The 22,903-nt window shown below is 40.2% G+C and overlaps 1 protein-coding gene across 1 annotated transcript in view; it reads right to left on the bottom strand.

Annotated features, from left to right (window-relative positions):
* The window catches only part of TMC4 (transmembrane channel like 4), a 666,263-nt gene that overhangs the window by 308,717 nt on the left and 334,643 nt on the right, over positions 1 to 22,903 (bottom strand). Inside the window, exon 7 of the mRNA XM_044087548.1 lies at positions 7,401 to 7,546. Coding sequence (XP_043943483.1) covers positions 7,401 to 7,546 — 146 coding nt within the window. The remainder of the gene's footprint in view (positions 1 to 7,400; positions 7,547 to 22,903) is intronic.

Below are 22,903 nucleotides of genomic sequence, written 5' to 3'. Positions count from 1 at the left end.
AAAACTCATCAGAGAAAGGAGTGGTGGAATCCTAAGTTAAAGAACAGTACTGTTTCAGTTTTTAGTTGAATCTAAAACAGAAGCTTCTGCTAAAAAAAAGATAATTAGTAGGGATTATAAAATATTGCTTGATAACTCTAGGAATCAATCAGAGGAGGTTATAGTTAGAAAGGACTGAGAAGAGAGCTTGGATAAGCAATTCACAAGGAAACAATGGGAGGATATATATATATATATATATATATATATATATATATATATATATATATATATATATATATATACAGATATATATGGCGCCCAAATATGCAACAGGGTCTATAAACATGTATTTTATTATTTATTTAACACTTATTAACTGGGAAAGTCCGACTTGGATCAAAGTCAATTTTCAGCAGAGGCATGGGGGGAAATGCTCCAGATGCATGTCTTTGCAACGTGGGAGGAAACCCACATGAACACAGGGAGGCATGCAGATTCCACACAGAAGGCACTCCAGCCGAGAATCAAACAGGAGAACCTCTTGATGTGAGGCAACAATGCTACTGCTGCACCCCTGCACCGTCCTAGTAGATTTCGATTTTTTTCTTGGAAGTATTTGCATAAGTATTTTTATACCCCAAGCAGACTCCAAAGAATTTTTCCGCAGGCAGACTGCAAATGTTGGAGGTGGATGGGGAAGAAAGGGATACTTGTGAAAATATTTTGTGGGAGTGTAGTGAGATGGCAGACTTTACAAATTCCCTACATACTGCAATGTCAGAAGTACTGGGTGAACAAATTGGTGTAACTAAGGAAATTATTTTTTGAGCGTTGATACAGGATCTTAATTGCCTAGACACAGTAAGGTCTTGCTGATTTTAATTCTAGTGGCTGCCAAAAAAAGCAGTTACTAGAAAATGGAAATCAAAGTCTAAACCAGCCGTATTAGAAGTAATGAATATAGTTAACAGAGATAAAAGAACTGGAAGTGAGATCTTTAGAAAAGGGTAGGAGCAAATTGCATAGAAAAAAATGGGAATTATGTGAGCAATACATGCAGAATAATGTTTTGGCGGAGGAATGAGGTTTAAGGGAAGGCAGGAATTGAGTGAGCTATGTAATAGGATCATAGGAGTTTACTAGGCTAATGGCCCTTGGGCCCTTACAAGACTAGCCAAGTACAACCGCTGTTTCCACAAATATCAAGGTATTAAGGGGAACTAAGTCAACAACTAATACCCCTGTCCAAGACAGACACAGGTGAAACTCCCAGGGTGAATTTGCAGTTTCCCTTCCAATCATCAAAATTATGCTTAAATATGGTCAGCCAGGGTGTGTGTTTCACCTGAACTGGAAGTTTGTTCTAGAGGAGCGGTAACCTCTGTGAGACAGTGTCTATGTTAAATCTTCGAATGCTGGAAATGTCGAATGTCATATGGTCTTGACCATATGATCGACATTTCAAGTGTTCAAAGATTGACTTTTAATGGTACCGTACCGTGCAGAATGGGAGAATTTCCCTTTTCTGCACTGAAGTGCAGTCTCAGAGTTGGTATATTTAAGTAGGGGGGTGTGGGGGGTGCATTCGCACTTAAGATGTGATTTGCTTTTTTATTTTTAATTCTATATTCAAACTTCCAAATGTCAATCATATGGTCTCGAACATATGGTATTCGACATTTTGGATGTTCAAATATATGACATAGACCCTGTGAGACATATCTGTCTCTCCATCAAGTCCTGTTGATATCACATACTAAGTTGAGTTCCCTAGAGTGAGTGCATCTTATACCATTTGATTTATGAATGTGCAGCATTTTCATTAGAGCAGGATTGGAGATTGTTTTATATGCAAGGCAGAGGTCACCTCTGAGTAGTCTGTAAGACACAGAGTACAGTGACAGTGACTTCAGTCTGTCAACATATGACATATGCTGAAGACCCTGAATTTGCTTTGTAAGAAATCTATGAGGTCTTTCCAGTTGCTGCAGGTGCCTGGTAAGGTACATAACAAAGGTAGCATTGTACTCTATTATTGGCCTGAAATGTGAGGAGTACGGGGGGGGGGGAGTTATAACCTCTTTTGTTCTGGATGTAATGCCCTTACTTATGAGGTGGGTGATGTAGAAAGCCTTTCTTACCACTGTGAAGATGTGGTGGTCAAAGGAAAGGTTGTTCTCAACCTGTGTGCTATAATCTCTCACCACTGATTGCATGCTTAGGGTGTTGATATTAATGTGGCAATCTGTAGGGACATCACCCTTGCTGAAGGGGATGACAAAGCATTTTTATGCATTGCGTTTTAGCACCTAACTTTGGCACCAGTCTCTTGTAGGATGATGACATCATTTGGGGACTTGATGACTGCACCCAGTTTGGAATCATCAGCAAAGCTTGTCAGCCATAGGTCTTTTGTTTTATCATGTACACCTGAGAGTAGATTCCAAACAATAGGGGCTCCATCACTGATTCCTGTGGAACACCACTGGTTATGGATCTGCTGGTGGAGGTAGAGTCACGTATTTTGACTGTGGGCACTCTATCTGTGAGCCAGTTTGCAACCAACCTGACAATATACAGGTCGATCTCCAGCTGGGTGAGTTTATCAATAATGCCTGAGAGGGGGATAATGTCAAAGGCCTTGGTCAGGTCCAGGTAGGCTGTATGCATGGATTTGTCTTCATGTAGGGCTTTGGTGACTGTCTCAAAGAAGTCCACCAATTACAAGAGGCAGGATCTCCCTTTAACGAAACCAAACTGAGTTGGGTCAAGTGTTTGGACGTCTCCTATATCTTTGTTGATAAGGTCCAAGATCATCCTTTCCATAGCCTTGCACATTAGGCTAGTCAGGCTTATGGGTCGAGAGTTCCCAGGGTCAGTGGAGGTGCCTCCTTTATGTAATGGGATGACAGTTGCTGTTTTCCATTCAGCAGGTATAAAACCATTGCTTAGACCACCGTTAAAAAGTACCCAGAGGTGCAACTAGCTCCTGTTTTAATCCATTTAGAATGCAGCCTGGGATATTCTCAGGTCCCATAGAGGCTGTGTTTTTGGCTTTGGAGAGAGCGTTTATGACCTGCTCCTTGGGAATACTAGGTGGAGGGAAAATGGTAGGGATGCTTTGGGGGATATGTGGCAAGGACAGGGGGAGAGGTTTTCACTGAACCTGAGACAGGGGGGAGACGTTTTCACTGAACCTGTCAGCTAGCAGGTTGGCTATCTCTGTGAGTTCAGTATATCTGGTGCCATTAACAACCTGTTCTGTGCACTTCTGGGGTTTTTCCTTTAAGTTTCTGATGCAGCTAAAGAAGGCCTTATGGTTGTCCTTAGCAAAAGAGGCTCATTTGGATTCATAGTTAGATTTAGAATGCCTTATGAGGTGTCTTATTTACTTGTTTAAGCTGAGGAGGGAATGCTTCCAATTCAGAGACCATTCCTTCCTGCTCTTGGACAGCAATTTCTTTCTCTTATTGTATTAGAGAATGGTGGATGTCCACCAGGCAGGTTTGTTCTTTCTTGCGGATCTTGTTTTGATCCCATCAGGTACAGCTGAGTCAATACATTTGTATATATGCTTACACAAGGCTTTGGTGTAAATTCCAGTATAGGTATCCATGTCATCAGTGAAAGCAGGGGCTATGAACCTATTAATGTCATCACATATTAGGTTGTAATTGGTTTGGAGATGTTTTATAGCCTAGTTGCTGCTAATGGGGGGGGGTCAGATGTTATTGTTACTTTATGATCAGACCTCACTAGGGAGGGTTGCACACATGGGGTTGTGCAATGCTCACCCATGTTAGTGAGCATCAGATCCAGAATGTTTGGGCCACTTGTGGAGGTGTCAACCAATTGGACCAGGGCAATGGAGTTGATGAAGTCCAAGAACCTTTGGGCAAGTGTGTTAGTACATATATAATTTACCCAAACTATAGAAGGGTAGTTAAAGTCACCTAAAAGCAGGGTGCTTTTTGCATCTTGAGCAGTTCAAGTAGATTCGAATATGCAGTGGGGGTATCCTGGTTCATGGAGGGCATCCTATAACTGGCAATAACTTGAGGAGGGGTTTTACCTACAGTCAATTGGACCTGGATTAGTTCAAGGAAATCATTTTGTTTAACCAATCTAGAGGTGTATTTATCTTTGATGAATATTGATACGCCATCTCCTTTAGTTCTCTCACTTTCAGTTTGTGGTCTGAATGTGTGGAAGGCATTATAACCCAGTATGGCCAGGGTGCTTTCCTCAGCCTTAAACCAAGTCTTTGTGACAGCACAGATGTCAGCATCTTCTAAGGTGAGGGCTGCTTCCAGTGAGTGCAGTTTTAGGTTTAGACTCCTAGCATTTATTAGCATAACCCTGTGGTTGCTTTTTGAATACAATTTTACATCAGAAATTTTGTTATTGTGACATTGCCTAAAAAAGACACTATGGAGGAGGCAAGAGCCTTAGCCAGTAACCGAAATATCACAGGTGACAGATGAAGACCATCTCTGCCAAAGCAGTGTGGTCTATCTACCATGTCATCCCAGGCTGACAGGTACTGAATCCCCTTAGAAAGACACCAGAAACTAAGCTAATTGTTGAAGTCAATCATTTTTGTTTATATTGTGGTATCATCTTAGGTGAAGGTAACATATTGCTCAAAGCTAGGGATATACCTGCCTGAGACACATATTCAGAGAGCTCAGTCATGTCTCTCTTCGTATAGTCCAGTGAGGTACGTCTCAAGTCATTCACACCAATATAAACCATGACAGAGTCATAACGGTATTTGTTGTGGAGAGACTTGAGTGTGTGTGTGATCTGACGGATTCTGGCACCTGACAGACAGCTTACCATAACCTTCTTCTGTCCAGTATGGTGAGTGGGACATCTGTGTGTCTCACTATGGAGTCACCTATGACCAAAACATTTGGTTTAGCTGTGTTTTGTCTTAGAGGCTTGTTTGGTGAGACACTTGTGCTGGTGGTTTTATGTGTATTGAGTGCTGTAGGAACTGTATTAGGTGTAGCATGTTTGTGTTTCACAGGTCTCTGGTGTTAAGGTAAATTTCTGGTGAGTAGCTTTGCATATGATGGTTTATGTGTTGACAGCGTGGTTTGTGCAGGAGTTGTAGTATGTGTGTTGACAACCTGTTCAGTGTCACTGTTCTGTGAACAAGAGAGCAAGGATTCCAAATTCTTAGTGCATATGCATCTCTCACAAAAGAGCTTGAGTGGTTTAGGAGTAGTGGGTTGTCAGTGTACATGAGGCAATTGCTATACTGCCTCAGGATATCCATGTCACCCGAGATGGTAGGAGAAATGGAGGAGAACTGACCTTCCATAATACTATGTGTAAATTTGCTTACATTAGTGAGGAAATATGTGGTTTATTTGTGGGCTTAATGTTGGGTGCATACTATTGGGGCTCTCAAGCGGTATGAGACTATTGGGGGTTAGAAGATTTCAGTTAAAGTGGCAAATGCTGTAGAAAGACCAGCTGAGGTGCTCTCCAAACAGCTAAGTGCAATTTAAGGGACTACTCAGTTGGAGTATGGGCAGCTTCTAAGGGAAAATAAATCTACTTTAGCTTCTATGTCTATTACCGCCAATGGTTACCTCCACTGCGTGATGCTGCGTGAAGGTGCTCTACGTGCAAACAGGTACATTGGATTGCTCACATGTAGTTAGTAGAGCAGTGGCTGGTCGCCAAACTCTGTGGAGCTGTGTTAAAACAGGTGCAAACCCACACAAATGCGGGGCTTATGTAGCAACTGTGAGAACCCTGTTTTAGAACAACCAAAAAGAAAGGTAAGCTACCAAAATGAAAAAAGCAATGAACAGGTGGCAAGGAAGTGAATTGTACTACACACAAATAAAGAACTTCAAAGAAACTGTAACAAATAAAAGTTTACTAATACATTAAGTGCTTTTGTCCTCTTATGCACAGGACTTCATCATCACCAGTATGAAAATATAGTTCCTAATGTTTATCTTAAAGAATAACATCCTTTAAAACCAATTACCTGACTTCACTGAATTAATTCCACTCTTAAAGAGACAGGACATTTCTCACCAAAAAAAAAAAAACACAATGTTACAGCCTTAAAATACAATATACGGTAATGAAAATATTAACAAAGTTCCAAATGTGAAAATAAATATTAAAATAATTTACTGTCTGAGCTTTAAATGGAAATTTAAATGAAATTGAAGCCTGTTTTGCTCCACCATTAAATTCTATAAAAATGCTGTAAAAAAATATATAATCTTTTTGATATTAAATAGATTTTGTTAACCTTGCAAGAAAATCTCAATAGGTAAAAAAAGCTGAAATTGGAAGAGTAAAAGTACCTATCTATATAGCTTTGATGCTTTATGTTTCAGAACTGGCTTTATGGACACATAATCATTAAGTCCAGGCTAAGTGAAGGCACTGAGTCTGAATTGCCACAATAATTCCTTGTATTGCAATGTGTTCTCTTAATCCCCACCCCTGGAGTTTGTATCAACCTGCTCTAAAATACCAAATAAAAACTCATCATGAGAAGCCTTAAATAATGAATGCTTATACAAAGCTTTGTTGACGTTCTTAATTTTTATGCTGTAGGTATGCTCATATATATATATATTCACATTTTCAAAGTTCTTTCCGTCTTTCCTATATAAAAGCATTCACACGTCTTGCAGTTTGCAAAATAAATAATCCCTTTACTACAATAATTCCCTTTCCTAAACCAAACCTTACTTTGGGCTGTGTTTTTCTAAGATAATGTATTCCTTGTCCAGAAGTGTGATTGACAATGACAGTACAGAAAATTATATGTGATGTACGATGTTTGTAACTTTTTTTTCATTTATATAAATGTATGATTGACTATTGATAATTCAGTAAAGATGTTATTTAAAAAAAACACAGAGTTTCCTGCAGTATCCTGGATATCATTTCCATGTGGATCTCTCACCCTTTCCTCAGTGAAAAAAACAGCAACTAATGGAGTTACCATTGGGAATAGAGGAGTAATACTTAGAGGTCAGTGAGAGTACAGGTTAAAATAAATGGGCGTGTGTGCATACAATGTATTGTCTAATCATCAAATACTAACTAAATAACTGTGAATTTCTTGTTATGCTTTTTAAAAAAATAATGATAAAAGAAAAACACAGCTAAAATAATGACATAAGGCCTTGGTCTATGCCTTACAATAGTCTTTCGTTGTTCAAAGTAGACATGAGATGATGGTACCACTGTTCCATGCCTTCAGCCATGTTCCGTAGTGCAAATCCTACCCATTGCAGACACCAAATAATTCCACTACTGGGTATTGCACCAGCAAGCAGGCTGCTCAGTCAGAAACCCCAGTAAAAAATAAACAAACAATCTGTCTGAGAGCCTGAACTCAGCAAAATCATGTCCATCCCTTAGCAGCTCACCTCTTTACAATCCAGAAAACTGACAAAAGGAAATAGAAAGCAGTTGTAATGAGGTATGCCAGTGGAATGTTGTACTCGAAGGATTCCAAATCAACCACTGAGTTTCTGTAGTATCCATAGAACAGGTATGTCATCTCCATGAAGCCCTGTAAGCACACAAATGAAAATCAATAGTTAGAAAATGTTAAGTAGGACTCAAGTTTAATATATTTTTTTTAAATATCATGTTATTTTTTATCCCATATTTATTTTGAAATGACACGTCTTTGGCACAGCACTGAAATCTCAAAGAAAATGCAAGTCCACATGCCATATAGTTACACTATTTAACCCTGAACAAATCTGTTGGGCTTGCTAATGTTACTATGTTTCACTATTTTGTATAACTGAAAACACTAAAGACAGCTGGGGTTTCTGACTAGCCTTAAGCTTAATGCCAAAAAATGTGTCTTCATCCCCCTTGGAAAAAACTCAGTTTCCACTAATTATAACATAGATGGGAGCCCACTGAACACTGAAGGTGTTATAAGAGATCTGGAGACACAGGTTGACAGCAACCTCTCCTTCGACCACCACATTGTCACTGTGGTCAGAAAGTACTTCTATATGGCACATCTCATTACCAAGGGTTTTGCATCCAGGAAGAAAGAGGTCATCATCTCTCTCTCTACTCTTCCCTCATTAGGCCAGTCATCGAGTATAATAATTTGGCATGTACCTCATTAGACACATGCAACAGCTGGAAAGGCCACAAAAGTACCTCACAAAGAGGATCGTAGGCCTTAAACACATGTTCTACATGGACAAAAAAACTGCAGCTACTCTCTGTCTCATATCATCTACTAAGATGCAGGGGCGTCCGCAGGCAGGTGCAAGGGGGTGCACTTGCACCTCCCTGGATTTTCTTAGTGCTATCTGGCAAAACACACTTTTTTTTCCACTTACTTTGTTTCCCCCCCCCCCCCGGAGCCTGCATTGTTATTTGTTCAGAACTGTTACTGGAGATGGCGTGGCAGGCAGTCACATGACTGACGAGTCTGACGTAACGACGAGCCTCAAACTCCTCCTTAAATAATCGTAGTTGCAATTTGATCATGGAAGACTGCAGGTGGATGGTGGAAGAGTATTCCTGATGATGATTTCATCCTTCGGAACAAACCAAACCATCGTGTTTCGTGTGGTGAGTGGTGGAAGGACTGGACTGGTGGTGGTGCGTATCATGGTGTTGGTATTATTACAAGAAGAGAAGGTAGGTTGGGTTTTTTTGTACTTGTGACTGACTGAACACTTGGCGCCAAAACCAAATGTGGCGTGGCACACTTACTTGAGTGTGTGAGAGTGAGTGGTGCTCTGGACTGCACCTTCGTCCTCCGTGTCTGAATCCCAATCCCTACATTAAAAATCACATCTTTCAACCCTCGATTGTGTTGTGCACCAATTCAACATACAGCACGTCCGACCGACCGTCCCTCCGGGCCTCATCACAATGTGATGATGAGCTGCCATCTTGCTTTCCTTTTCCTCGTGTGCTTTTCTGGCTGCCCATACTAAAGCTGGCCATGAGGCCATAATCTAGTATATTTAGAAACGCTGAGTTGAAGAAAGTGACTGTGTCATTTAGAGGAAGAGTTCTTAAGGGAGTCCTGCTACATTTTTTAATTTTTAATGTTTCACTGACTGTATCTTTGCAGAAAGAGGTTAAGTTGTGAACTTTATTGTAATTATTTTGTTAATGTAATGTGTCTGAGGATAATTGTGGGCAAGTTAAAATTTAGGTTATCAGGTAGACTGCCAGAGGTAGTGGTATTGTTCTGGTTGTTCTTGTTAGTATTCAATCTAAGACTGATTCTCTATCACTTTATCAATCCTGCTAGGTGTGTTAATAATTTGGAAGTTGTAGATGTTTATTGAAGATGGTGCAGATTTGGAGATTAAGCTGCACCAGTGAACAGTAACATCTCCAAGAAAGATTGTTTATTCGGTAATGTTAGCATTAAACCAGCTCAATATACCTTTGACTTCTAAATATTATTATCTGGTGGAATGTATAGGGCAGTGATACACAAGGTTTTGTGTTTTTTTCTTTTTTTGTGCTGTGCTAGTAGTCGTTCTGCATCAAGGAAGCAAGGATTCTTAACTGGGTAGAGACTAGAGAGTTAATTTTAATGCATTTTAAATTTAATGGCAACACCTCCTGATCTCTTTTTTTGTCTATTAAGTCGAAGAATATTGCAGCCAGAGAGGAGTATTTATTTATCTGCTACATCTTTTTTAACCAGATTTCTGTAATGATGAATATGTCAGGGAGACTATACGGATAATGGATGCATGTGCATCTTGAATTTTACTGATGAGGCTTCTTACATTTGCATTTAAGAAAAAGAATGTCAGAGTATCTTTTTGGGAACAGTGGACAGATGGAGTGGAGTTGGCAAATGGGAAGCTGAATTTGGTGTGGTGGTCCTGGATTGGGATGTATATCTCCACAGGTAGATAATGAGTTGAAATGGAAGTAGGTATGAAATGGCCAGAGTTGTTTATTTATTGTTTTTTGTGTGTGTCTATCTGTGTGTGTCTTTGTGTGTGTATCTGTGTGTGTGGTTTGGGGTAGAGAAAGAATTAATAGAGAAGAATTTGAGGCAGAAGTTATTAGTATTGTAAATTTGACATTATCTATAAGAAAGGAGACAGTGTGGTATAGAATTGCATAGTTCAGATGATATGTTTTGATAGAATGAGTTATTGTAGTTGCTTAAGGTGTGGGTTTGTGGGAGACTTATAGTGAGCTGGTAGTACACATATGTTTGAATTAGAAAAGATAGTAGAGATAAATTGAGGAAAAAGAGAAAATTGCTTAGAAACATGTTGGGTGTGTTAAAGAAAGTCTTAGAAACTTAGACATTATTGTGAAGACAGGGTAGTATTGGTCATAGGATCATAGGAGGTTACTGGGCTAATAGTCCTGGGGCCCTTACAAACCTAGCCAAGAGTTTATCCCCAAAAATAAACCTCAGTCAGCACCTGTCGCCCCTGTCAGTGAGGGACATAAGTGGAACCCCTGGGACAAATTTGTGGTTTCCCATTCACTCATCAAGTTGCACTTGAAGAGGGTCAGTGAGGAGCTGTTTTACTTGTATGGGAAGTCTAGTCTAGAGACAGGGCAGCCTCTGGAAGACAAACCTGTTTCTCCAGCAGGTTTTGTTGATGTCTCATATTAGATTCACGCCTTTCGAGTGGGCAGTGCATGAGTGGCCATCTCATACCACACGGTATCTCTTGTCTCACAGTGTACCCGGGATTTTCAGACCCTAAAAGGTGGGTTTATATTTTGTAGACAATTTGGTGACTGAGTGGAGAGAAATATCGAGCAGTTGCTTCTTGTTTGGGATTGTGTAATTGCTTGTCTTGTTTGAAGATTGTTCTTATTTGTTAATACTTGACAGATGGTTAAGTTTTCTAAGTTAGTGTATGGGTAGAATTCTTGTTTTTCTGACTAATGATGAATGTACGTTTTTGCCCCATTACTTGAGCTAAGAAAATTTTTATTGTCTGTGTTCCTTTTTGCAAGGGTGTCTTTTAATTTCCCATACAAAGGATTTGGAAGGTCACGGCCTCAACAATGACATGTTTTCTCAGGACTGAAACCAGATTTAGAACTTGGGTAACCTGAAGCTGTGGTCAGATGACTGTAATTCTTTAATAATTGTTGTGTAGTTCACTATTGGAGTAACGTGATGTTAGGTGTTGCTGGTAGATAACTTGAGCAGTACTGCTGTTGTTGCTGCTATTGTTTTGTATGTTTTACTATCCAAAGTTGTAACAGTACTGGAGAAATCATTCAGTAGGCACTGTGCCACTGTTAAAATTATTCACCAGCCACACACACTTCCCAGAACTTCAAAGCGATCGGTATGAGAAACAGCCACAACAATTCCAACTTTCATAATTAAAAAAAAAAACAAACAAACCCATAGGATGCACTCTAGATTTCTTGCCTTGGGACGTCAGGAAGACTAAGGGAATATTCTGCAGAACAATCTTAAATTGTGGATAATTTCAAGAACAGCTGTAGTGGTAAATACTGATGTGTTTTTTGAGTACTGCGATGCTGACACTCAAACATGAATCTTTTTTTTTTTTTTTTTTTTTTCATAGAGGAGTTGTGGATGTAAAGCATGTAGTACTAAGAAGTCTGAAAATTTATTTAGTGATTTCAATTCTCAAATCATCTAAGTGATTTGCCAGACGACTATCAATTTTATGAGGGACAGACCAAAATATGAGGTAAACATCTGGGCATTCTGCGACAAAATGGACAGTTGAGAGGTCTGAAACCATGAATAATCAAGGGTAAAGGCTGTAACTGACATGATGGTTGCTAAATAAGGACAAAGCCTAAAATGGTAGGGGGGGATAAAGGCACAAAAATAGGGGTGCATTTTGTTTATTACTCTTATAAGCTCAAAACATTGCTAGACTATCAGGTTTTGTGTTGGCATGCATATCTTGAAAGATGCAAGTCTGGTATGAAAATGTGTTTGATTATTCAGTGACATCAACCCTTAATGGATTTCTGCAAAGTAGGGTTGTTCAGGTGGGTGGAAATTAAGCATATGTGCTTTATCTGTCTTCTTGCTGTTTTGGGGGGGGGGGGGTTAGAAACTGTACTGTAGTGCATATTGTTTGGGCTGTTTCAGGTGACTGACGATAGATGCAGCCTGAAGACCAAAGAATGATGGTCTCATTGCAGATGGCTGGAGCATAAGTTCATTGGTTGTTACTAGACTGACAAGCACTGCTGTCCTTACAAGCCAAGCCGGACACTTCAAACTACATTGGTCCTCAGTATCACTGGGACATGTTAGTAGGGAGGTAACTAAGGATTTGTAGGAGGTGGTGTTAGTTAGGATAACACTTATTGATGGCACAGGGCCAGGGGCCAGACCATGGTAAATTTATTATTTCCCATCCAATTTTCAAGGCTACCTTTGAATGGGTCCCAGATTAACTCTATTTTACATGCATGGAGAGCCTGTTCTGTGGTGCTAGGATCCTTTTGGACACACGTCTGTATCTCCAGCACATTCTATGTTTACCTCTCAATTGAAGTTCATATCCCTGGACCTAGTATTTCTGATGTTTGTTTTGCACATGTCCAACAGATCCATCACAGCTAGGTCCAAGGGAAGCCCTATAAGCCATGTAAAGATCCCCTTGATACACAAAAAATCTGGCTATGTACAGCCCCCATCCTGTGGTTCAAAGCATCCACCTGTACAACGCATTCTTTGCTGTACTCTGGACTGGATAACACATGGGCTTCTCCCAAAGCTGCTTCTTTAAGCTTCTGGAATGCCTGCTCACATGCTGTGGTCCATACCTTATCTGGCCTGTGTATTTCTGACATCGGTACAGCACAATTCAACCGTACTGTTAAATATTTTTGTTTCAAATGTGCAGTTGTTTGTGAAAATCGAAGTCTGTTTTTTTTCTGTCATGATTACATGGATCTGTTTTGGGTTTTTTTTCTTCCATTTTCCCTATCCTGGTAACTTGACCATCTTGTTGGCATTTCTGGACTGCACCTCTACTACTAGCTACCCATTTTTCTGATGTTAAAGACCAGCTGAGTAGTGAAAATAATATGCCCTGTATTGTTTGGCACAGAGCACCAAATAATGAACCTGCTTTGTGTTTGGTGATAGGCAGCATTCAATATTCTGTCAGTGCAGCCTTTCGTGGAATATTTCCCTCTCCAGCATAAGGTGCACTCTGCATGTCTTTTACATTTTAACTCATTAACCCCGAGTACCTTCTCATGGCACCTATGTGCTTAAACCCGAGCGTGCACAATTCTGGCACAAGTTGACACACACTTTCCCCTACATACAACTGTTTGTTTACTTGATAAGTCAGGTGGAAGCAAAAAAATGGAGGCAGAAACTCAGGAAATGGAAGTGCATACTAATAAGACAGTTGGATTAGACTGGCCAAATATGTTTCATAGAGTAGTCTATGTTTGGCTTTATGCAATAATACTGTGTGTACCTGCTTCAGGTAATCCCTTTCTGAGTGTTTTGCTGTAGCTTATTAATTTAGAGTGCACCTCACCATTACGAGCAGCAACAGTTTTTTTTTTTATGCATCTTCAAGGTACCTGATATATCTTTCTTTATAACTCCTGAATCTACACCAGTGCCTTTTCTTTACTACAGTTATTTACTACTTTACTACTACAGTTGCAATTTGATATCAGTTTTCCTTGCAGAGACTGGTATGTGGAACTGTTCATAATTCCCTTCACCTTGACTAAAGCCCCAGTTCCAGCTGAAGAAAAGCAGCCCCAAAGCATTATACTGCTACCACCATCTTCACCGTGGGGATGTTGTTCTTTTGGTGATGCAAAGTGGTATTTTTGCGCCAAACATATCTTCTCAAATGTGCCCAAAACGTTCAACCCTGGTCTCACCAGACCACACACTTTCCCACATGCTTTTGGGAGACTTGATGTCTTGTTTTGCAAATTTTAGCCTGGCCTGGATGTTTTTCTGTGTAAGAAAAGGCTTCTGTCTTCCAACCCTACCTACCCTATAGTCCAGACATATGGAGAATATTGGAGATAGCTGTCACATGTAGTACACAACCAGTACTTTCCAGAAATTCCTGCAGCTCTTCCAGTGTTGCTGTAGGTCTCTTGGCAGCCTCCCTGACCAGTGATCGTGTTATCTTTTCTTATATTTTGGAGGGACATGCAGTTCTTTGCAGCATCACCGTTGTCCGATATTTTCTCCACTGTTTGAGTGTCTTCACTGTGTTCCATGGTGTATCCAATGCTCAGTAAGATATAAGTGCTGTACTAATTTGACTGGTTGTACATACTAGGAAATGTTACAGATGTTTTGTTTGGGGAACTGTTTAAATTTGGTGATTGTGCATACCTCAACATCCTACTGAAGGGGTTGCTTGGGTGAAGTGTTCATGCTGGTGGTTGCACGTACTTGGAAGTGTTACTGAAGGGTTGTTTGGGGGAAACATTTCATTGAGGTGCATTTATATCTGGACATAGTAATGAGGATGTTGCTTGGGGAAATAATTCATTGTGTATCAGGGTAGTGCTTGTGGATACATGGTATGACTGCTGAAGTGACCATTGGCAAAATAGTTTATTGTGCCATTTTGGTGCTTGTGCATACACAATGCAAACAACTGGATGGGTTACGGGGGAAATATAGAAATTAAGTCTGAAAATTTCATACGGTTACATTACTTAGAATACAGCACAGAAATGTAATTATAGTGTAATATACTAGCTTATAAGACATCAGATACACCATTGAGTAAATAGTATAATGTAAAATAAGCAGACAAGAAATCACGTCTGCTTGTATTATTCTATTTGTGATTAGTAGTTGCATGAGATAAAGGTTATCACCCTCACTAACACTCTTCAAGAGAAACCTTGATGGGTGAATTTTATCCTAGGGAATCACAGCAGTGGCTCTGCTGGACAGTGGCGCAGGGAACTAATGGCTCTGCTGGACAGATGCACAGGGAACTAATCTAAGGGGGTGGCGAAAGCCAACATATTCAGGCTAGGCTTATAAATGCCCTTGGGCAAATAGCCTAGTACTTACCTATGAACTTGTTGACTTTTCCTTGCTTTGTCAGTCACGTGTGGAATTTTGGTGGGAGGAAGGGCTCAGTAATATGTAAGTGTTATACTATTTTACTATTTTACTGAATTACTCGGGTGTTCTCTTTACTGATAATGAGTCTGTGTTACACAACAGCTGCCCAAGGTAATATAATGAATGCCTAGTCAACAGGTTATGTGCAGCAATTATTACCTTTGTCGGAGCCTGCATAAATTTGGAGTACTGAAAGAAAGGTCATTATCACATTAGCAATAAGCACAGTTGCAATATAGCAGTGAGTCATTATCACTGTCTGGTAAAAGTCTCAGCTGCTGTAATTGTTATTCACATAAGCAGAAGCCATTATCACTTTGATGAATGCACAAGGCAGATTTTGTTTTTTCTGTGCTTGTAGTCAAGCCACCCCCTCATTCTTCATCAACTACCTGTCCTCCAAAACCGCTGATGTTTGTTTTCCTATGTGTGTATGTATGTATGAATATATATATATATATATATATATATATATATATATATATATATATATATATATATATTATATATGTGTGTGTGTCTGTGCATATATGTGTATATTGATATATATATGTATGTACACAATGTATTTGCACATATATACATATACACATGAATATCAGTATGACAGTGGCCTCTCTTGTGAGATAGGGTGATGCATCTGTAGTTCATTTAGAGGGGATTTACATGTGCCCTTTCTGTGCCCCCTTGTCAGTTACCAGCCAAGCCCTTATGCATCAAGGCCAGGAAGGTGCCTCCTCAGAGATTTGTGCCAACTGCTCTTGTGTATAATAGTTTTTTTAGATACAAACCGAAGGATTCAGAAAAATTATCACCACCGGTGCTATTTGGCAATGTGGGACTACCTAGTAGAGCATCATGACTGCACACATCTTCATGAGCCCTCCACACACACACACACACACACACACACACACACACACACACACACACACACACACACACACACACACACACACACACACACACACACCTTTTAGGTTTAGAGTGCGGAACTGTGTTTTTATCATTCTGATGAAGTGTTTTACATAAATTAAAACTTTTTATGCTAGTTCAGTTTTTGTCTCTTCTGTAGCACTGGTATGTAACGAGTGGTTAACTGTTTTGTTTATCAAATGGCAGTCACTGTTTGCATTGTAGAATTTGAAAGCAGGGTTAGCATAGCGGCATAATTGCCTTTGGTGCAGAAGGCTGTGGGTTTTACTCCCACACCATGTAGATGAAGTGCTGATATTGCAGTGCTATTTTGACTGCGGATTATTTGGTGCATTTTAAGAAAGTATAGGGGGGGTTCTACACTCCTGTGTGTCCTCCTTTGTATAAGATTCCTAGTAACTTGTTGGATTGTCAGTCGTTCCCTATTGCAATATTATCAGCTTACCATTTTTAATGTAACATAGACAATTTATTCTTCAAAGGCAGCAGGCACTGAATTTGTATATGAAACATTGAAATGTAAAGTTTTCTTAGTTACAGAGCTCTTTAAGATAGAATTATCTGGATGACTTTTACTTCTGAAAAGATTGTGCTTTTTAAGTAGTATTGGTGTATTATAATGGGGTTGGGAGGGTGGCCTAATGGTTAAGGTGTTTGCCTTACAAACTCAAGGTGCAGGGTTTGAGTCTCACAAGGGATAATTGGCTAGGCTTTAAATGGCTCACAAGGGCAGTTAGCCTAGTATGAACCTATGATGGAAGTATGAGTGGCATTTTATGGTCAACATTTTCTGAAATGGGTAGCTTTATCATTATTTCCTACATTTTGTTTCATTGCTTTCTAGAAAAATGTTCATTGCTTTCTAGAAAAATGTTCATGACTACAAATTTAAAATACCATTCTAACAAATTGTGATGTATTATATAAGGAATATAATTTATCATGAGGGTGAATCAAATAATACATACATGTGTGCATGGCCCTATAAATGTGTGCAAGGACCTTATGGTTTGAAAACAGCTCAAAGGTTAACTTAATCCTCCACTGTCAGATGCATTTTCTTTTAATGTGGGTTTTCATGCCATGTCAATGAGTGTGAGTTTCAAGGGCAGAGAAGTTTACTGCTCATGCTGAGTCTGTTTTCATTGTGAGACTGTATTTAGCAAATGGCTATCAGTGCTTGTGCTATTTTATTTCAATATCTGTAATAATTGTAGAAGTAAATAAGAAAATTGGTTCCCTGTGTCTTTATTTAAAATATCTATGATTCTTTCCATGCGTTTACGTACAAGACCAGTCAGACTTATGGTCTATGGTTATCCATGTCAGTAGAAGGCCAAACCTTGTGCTATGGATTAAGTACTGCAGTCCGCCATTCACTATACTTCCATCATAGGTTCATACTAGGCTAACTGCCCTTGTGAGCCATTTAAAGCCTAGCCAATTATCCCTTGTGAGACTCAAACCCTGCACCTTGAGTTTGTAAGGCAAACACCTTAACCATTAGGCCACCCTCCCAACCCCATTAGTTGGCTAATGTTGAACAGAGATTTTAGAGTGTCTGATACCTCATGTTTCCTGCTATCCAAGAGGTATCCCAGGATATTGTCAGGGTCTACTGAGGTAGTATTCTTTGACTTGGAGAGTGCATTGAAGACTTGCTTGCTAGTGATAGCCAGAGGATTTATGGTCGAGGGTGTCTTCTTGAGATTCACAGAATGTAAGTAAGGTAGTAAGGATGTAAATTTCAACTGCTTTACTTTTTGCTTGATTGACTCCCATGGGGGGAAGAAGAGTAATCTTGGGGGAGTCAAACTGATCTGTCCTAGTGCAAATGGAAAGGTATTAATTGTCATTGGCAGTATGACTTAGCTCAGCTAAAATGTATTTGCTGTTGGGAATGTAAGGTTTACCATTCCAAAAGGCTTAGTGTGACTGTAGGCCATAGGAGTGATCATGCATTGCCAGGTGACCCATGCTGGTGAAAGGGAGGTAGTTGTGGCTCATAGCTTGGGTGTTACGTAGGGAGAGCACAATATGTTGTACCTACAGACCACAACACTGCAGAGCATGTGATGCCTAGACCCTGACAGTCATTTAATCAGCAGCATTACTGGAGGTGTAATGAGCCACTACAGGGGTTATGGGCTGCAAGGGGAAGAAGAGTAATCTTGGGGGGGGGGTCAAACTGATCTGTCCTAGTGTAAATGGAAAGGTATTTTGTTTTTTGACTTACGGAAGATGTACCTTTGGAATGAAAATGTGCATGCATCGTGTAATTACTACTGTGGCATATACTTCTGTTCAGAGATCAGCAATATAAAGGGGGCGCGTGGCTTGGTCAGCAGTGTTAATGTAGATATGGCTTGTTGAGGGGGCAGCAGCAGTCTGGGAGTTGAGTACAAATTTGAAAATCCTGGCTACACCCCTGCTCTAGAGCATATCTCTATCTGTCCAGGGTCTCCTCAAACACCTGTTCCCTAATCTCACTACAGATCACAATGTCATCTGCAAACATCATAGTCTACAGGGACTATTTATTTGCTTTATTTGGGAAAACTGTGAAGACTGTGCATAAAATATGTATTTCTGTCCAGATAGTACTTACTGCAGTATTAAGTTTTCCTTGCATAAATATGTACAAAAGCAAAAATCAACTAGTTTTATGTATTTATTTTTTGTTGCTGTCCAGGTTAGCATGACAAACTTGTTAATCATTGGTGATGTTGAAACATATCAAACATTTTTTAATCCCATATCTGACAGTTTTTTTTTCTTTTGTTCAGTAACATCATTGATAGAAGAGCTGCAATATATTTACTACAAAGGTAGCACTAGCCCATCATCGGATGCTTTAGGTTGTCTATTATTGAATAAGTAGGGTATGTGATGGCACACAGTGAGGACATTAGAAAAGTTTTCAAACAGATTAGTAAGAAAGCAAGGTACGAGCAACATGAAGTAACAGAACTAGCTGGGTCTGTTGATGAACGTACCGAGAAAGGTGCTGTCTCTGCTATGTTTGGGGAACAGCGAGAGACCCCACAAAGTGTATGTGCAGAAACTGATATTGGCTGTTACATTCGATCAGACAGAATTGATGACTTCATGAAATTCAGGTTAGTGACACAACCATACATCCCTCCAGAGAATTACAACTTCAAAGCTGATGCATCAGACAAGAAGCGAGCATTCCGATATAGTTGGCTGTCTCAGTATTCACCGTGGCTTGCATATTCTCCTATCTTGAAAGGCCCACTCTGCTTAACTTGTGTATTATTTCCTCAGTCAGTTCGCCGTGGGTTGCAAGGCAGCTTCATCACTAGTGTGTGCACAAAATATAATGCCTTCAATGAGTCTGCAAGAAATCACATGCAGTCATCATGGCACAAAGGTTCTACTGAAGATGCTGCCAATTTTTCTTGTACACGACAGAAGCCAGAAACAGCTGTTATTCCACAGCTAGATGCAGCAGTAGCAAAACAAATTGCAGAGAACCGAAATAAATTGGAACCAATTTTATCTACCATTATTTACTGTGCAACCCATGACATTCCTCTTCATGGAAAATAAGGCTGTGGTGGAAATTTCTGTGACTTATTAGATTTTCGTATTGAAGCTGGGGACACAATATTAAAACAGCACAGTGACACAGCTGCAGGAAATGCTTGGTACACATCCCATAGGGTGCAAAATGAGTTGTTGGCAGAATGCGAACACGTACTTCGAAATAAGATTGTTTGTGCAGCACGTAGGGCAATTGGATTTAGTGTATTGGCAGATAAAGCCGCAGATATCTCGGGCATTGAGCAGTTGTCATTGGGCATTCGGTTTGTTGATGGTGATTGCATTCGAGAAGAGTTTATGGGTTTTGTTCCCATTGTTGCGAGAGATGCACAGTCTGTATCAAATGTCATTGTCAGTGAATGTATAAGGTATGGTCTAGACTTGGAAAAATTACTCGGACAAGGCTATGATGGCTGATGCATAATGGCAAGCATCCAGAATGGTGTTCAGGCAAAGATTCGTGAAAAGTATCCAAAAGCAGCCTTTATCCACTGCGCGTCTCACAGACTAAACCTTGTAGTCAATGATCTGAATGATGTTCCTGAAATAAGTAGTGCTGTTGGTGTTATCAAGAAGATTATTAATTTTTTTCGTGACAGTCCAAAACGACGAGCATTGGTACCAAATATACCTCTTCTGTGTGAGACACGATGGACTGAGAAATATAATTCCATTCGTGTGTTTAGTCAAAACTTTGAGAAAATATTTGACCGCCTCGCTGATCTTCAGAAGATCACTGCTGGTGAAACCAGACAAAATGCACATATATTACTCAGTGCTTGCTCTTCATGCATGTTTCTTATTTTTCTCTTCATTATTGTAAATTACTCATCAGTTCTTGAGCCTGTTGCCCAGATGTTGCAGTCTGTTCAACTTGATATAATAAAGGCTCAACAACACATCAACAGACTCATTGAAATATTCAAGGAGCACCGTAACCATGCTGAAGAGCACTTTAGGAATGACATTCTCAGTAAGATAAGATCAATAGCAGATAAACTTGGTATCGAGTTAGTGTTGCCAAGGATTTGCAGTCAACGAACACACTGAGCAAACACAGTAGCCGTGGATTTTGAGAGTTATTACAGAACAAGTATTTATATTCCCTATCATGGCTCATTAGTTTCTTCACTGATGTCTCGCTTTTCCAGCAGTAACACTGCTCAGGTCAACTTATTTATCTGCATCCTAAAATGATGCAAAACCTAGAACGTGAAGAATTCCGAAAACGAATCGCAGTCAGTAATGAACTATATCATATTGACAATTTGGAATTGGAGATGATGAACTCGTTCGACTATTGGCATACGAAGGTTCCAGATATAGCCAAAACAGTGGACTTTGCTGACTTGTTGCAACACTGTGATTTATTTCCTGCTGTTAAGCTAGCAGTTCTGATTGTGTTGACCTTACCAGCCACTTCCTGCACCATTGAGCGATCGTTCAGCACTCTCAGACGGGTCAAGACCTGGTTAAGGTGTACAATGACTGATGATAGACTTTCAGCACTGTGCATGATTAGTGCTCATTGTGCACGTGTCATTCGTGAAAAGAAACAGTTCATCAGTAAAGTTATTGACGCTTTTGGCACCCACAGCAGACACTTACAATTTATATTTGGGCCACAGGAGTCATAGGCCTAAACTGACCATGTAGTTCATTCACTGTTTTTTTTTTTTTTTGCTTTTTAATTGCAGTTACCCACAACATGTATGATTTCTAAACAAATGAGTTTGATACTACAATTCCATTGGTCTTATTTCATACTAGAAATCCACAGATGATGAGGTGATTTCAAGCAGCACAAGCAAAGGATACTGCAGTACCCATGGTTAATGAACATTCTGAAAATTAAACATGGAATCGCACATGTACAGAGCAGCAGCATAAAGACAGTAAATAAAACAGAGTTAGTGAAATCTTTATAAGGCTGTTAGTGCAGGGAGATTTTTAGTGAAAATTGACAAATCCTTGTTCTGATGCACTATCTTAGAACCGGATCCACAATACAGGTAGGTTCATAGGTTCATAGGTTCATACTAGGCTATCTGCCCTAGGGCATTTATAAGCCTAGCCAGAGTTGTGTGGCTTTCATCACCCCTTAGGTTGAAGAATACTATACCCATTAGTTTGCCGTGCCTCTGTCCAGCAGTGATACAGAGATGATCCCTGGGGTAAACCTACGATCTCCCATCCATTGGTCAAGATTCCTCTTGAACAGAGCCAGCGAGGTGCTCTGTCTCACATGGACCGGGATTCTGTTCCACAGCATAGGGAGTCTCTGGGTGATGAATCTGTCCCTCCAGCATGTCCTATTTATATCCGTGTTGAGGTTTAAGTCTCTTGCTCTTGTAGCTCTGGTGGATTTGGATTTTTTGAGGTGGAGCATGTCCATTAATTCCGGGTTGGACATGGCCTTGTATGTCAGGCACAGGTCACCTCTGAGCAGATGGTATGCGACTGAATAGAGCTGGAGTTTCTTCAGTTGGGCAGTATATGGCATATTTTTGAGCCCCTTTATCCTTTTGGGGAGGAACTTTTGGGGTCTTTCCAATTGCTGCAGGTGTCGGGTAAGATACATTCCGAATGGGGCATTGTACTCAATCATTGGACTGATAAGTGAAGAGTACAGGGGAACAATGACCTCCCTTGATCTGGATGTGAATCCCTTCATAATCAGGTGGGCAATGTAGAAGGTCCTCCTAACCACTTTGGCAATGTGAGTGTCAAAAGAAAGGTTACTGTCAACTTGGGTCCCCAGGTCCCTGATAACCTCTTCTGTGCTTAATGGATTGCCACCTATGTGGTAACTTGGGGTTACCTTGTTTTTACCAAAGGGTATGACTATACATTTTTTGGCGTTTAGCTTAAGACCATGGCTCTGGCACCAGTTATCCGTTTCTATGAGACCTCTCTGAAGGATATCTGTGTCTGATGGATTTTCAACTATGGCCTAGTTTGCAGTCATCTGCAAACTTTGTCAGCCACAATCCTCCTATGTTTGCCTGCACTTCTGAAAAGTAGATGCCGAACAAGAGGGGGCCCAGGACTGAGCCCTGTGGGACACCGCTTGTGACCGGCTTGGAGTCTGACATGGCACCAGCAACTCTAACCCTGTGGGTTCTGTCCTTGAGCCAGTTTGCAACCCATCTTGTGACATATGGGTTTACATTTAAGCTGGTGAGCTTTTCTATGATACCCGACTGGGGTATTGTGTCGAAAGCTTTTGCAAGGTCAAGGTAGGCTGTGTGAACTGCCTTACCCTCATCAATGGCCTTGGTGACTGTTTCAAAAAAGTCGACCAAGTTCAAG

This window comes from Protopterus annectens, chromosome 1.part1 (genome assembly GCF_019279795.1).
Source record: "Protopterus annectens isolate FY-2018-M chromosome 1.part1, PAN1.0, whole genome shotgun sequence".
NCBI lineage: Eukaryota > Metazoa > Chordata > Ceratodontiformes > Protopteridae > Protopterus > Protopterus annectens.
This window is presented reverse-complemented; position numbering and strand designations above follow the sequence as displayed.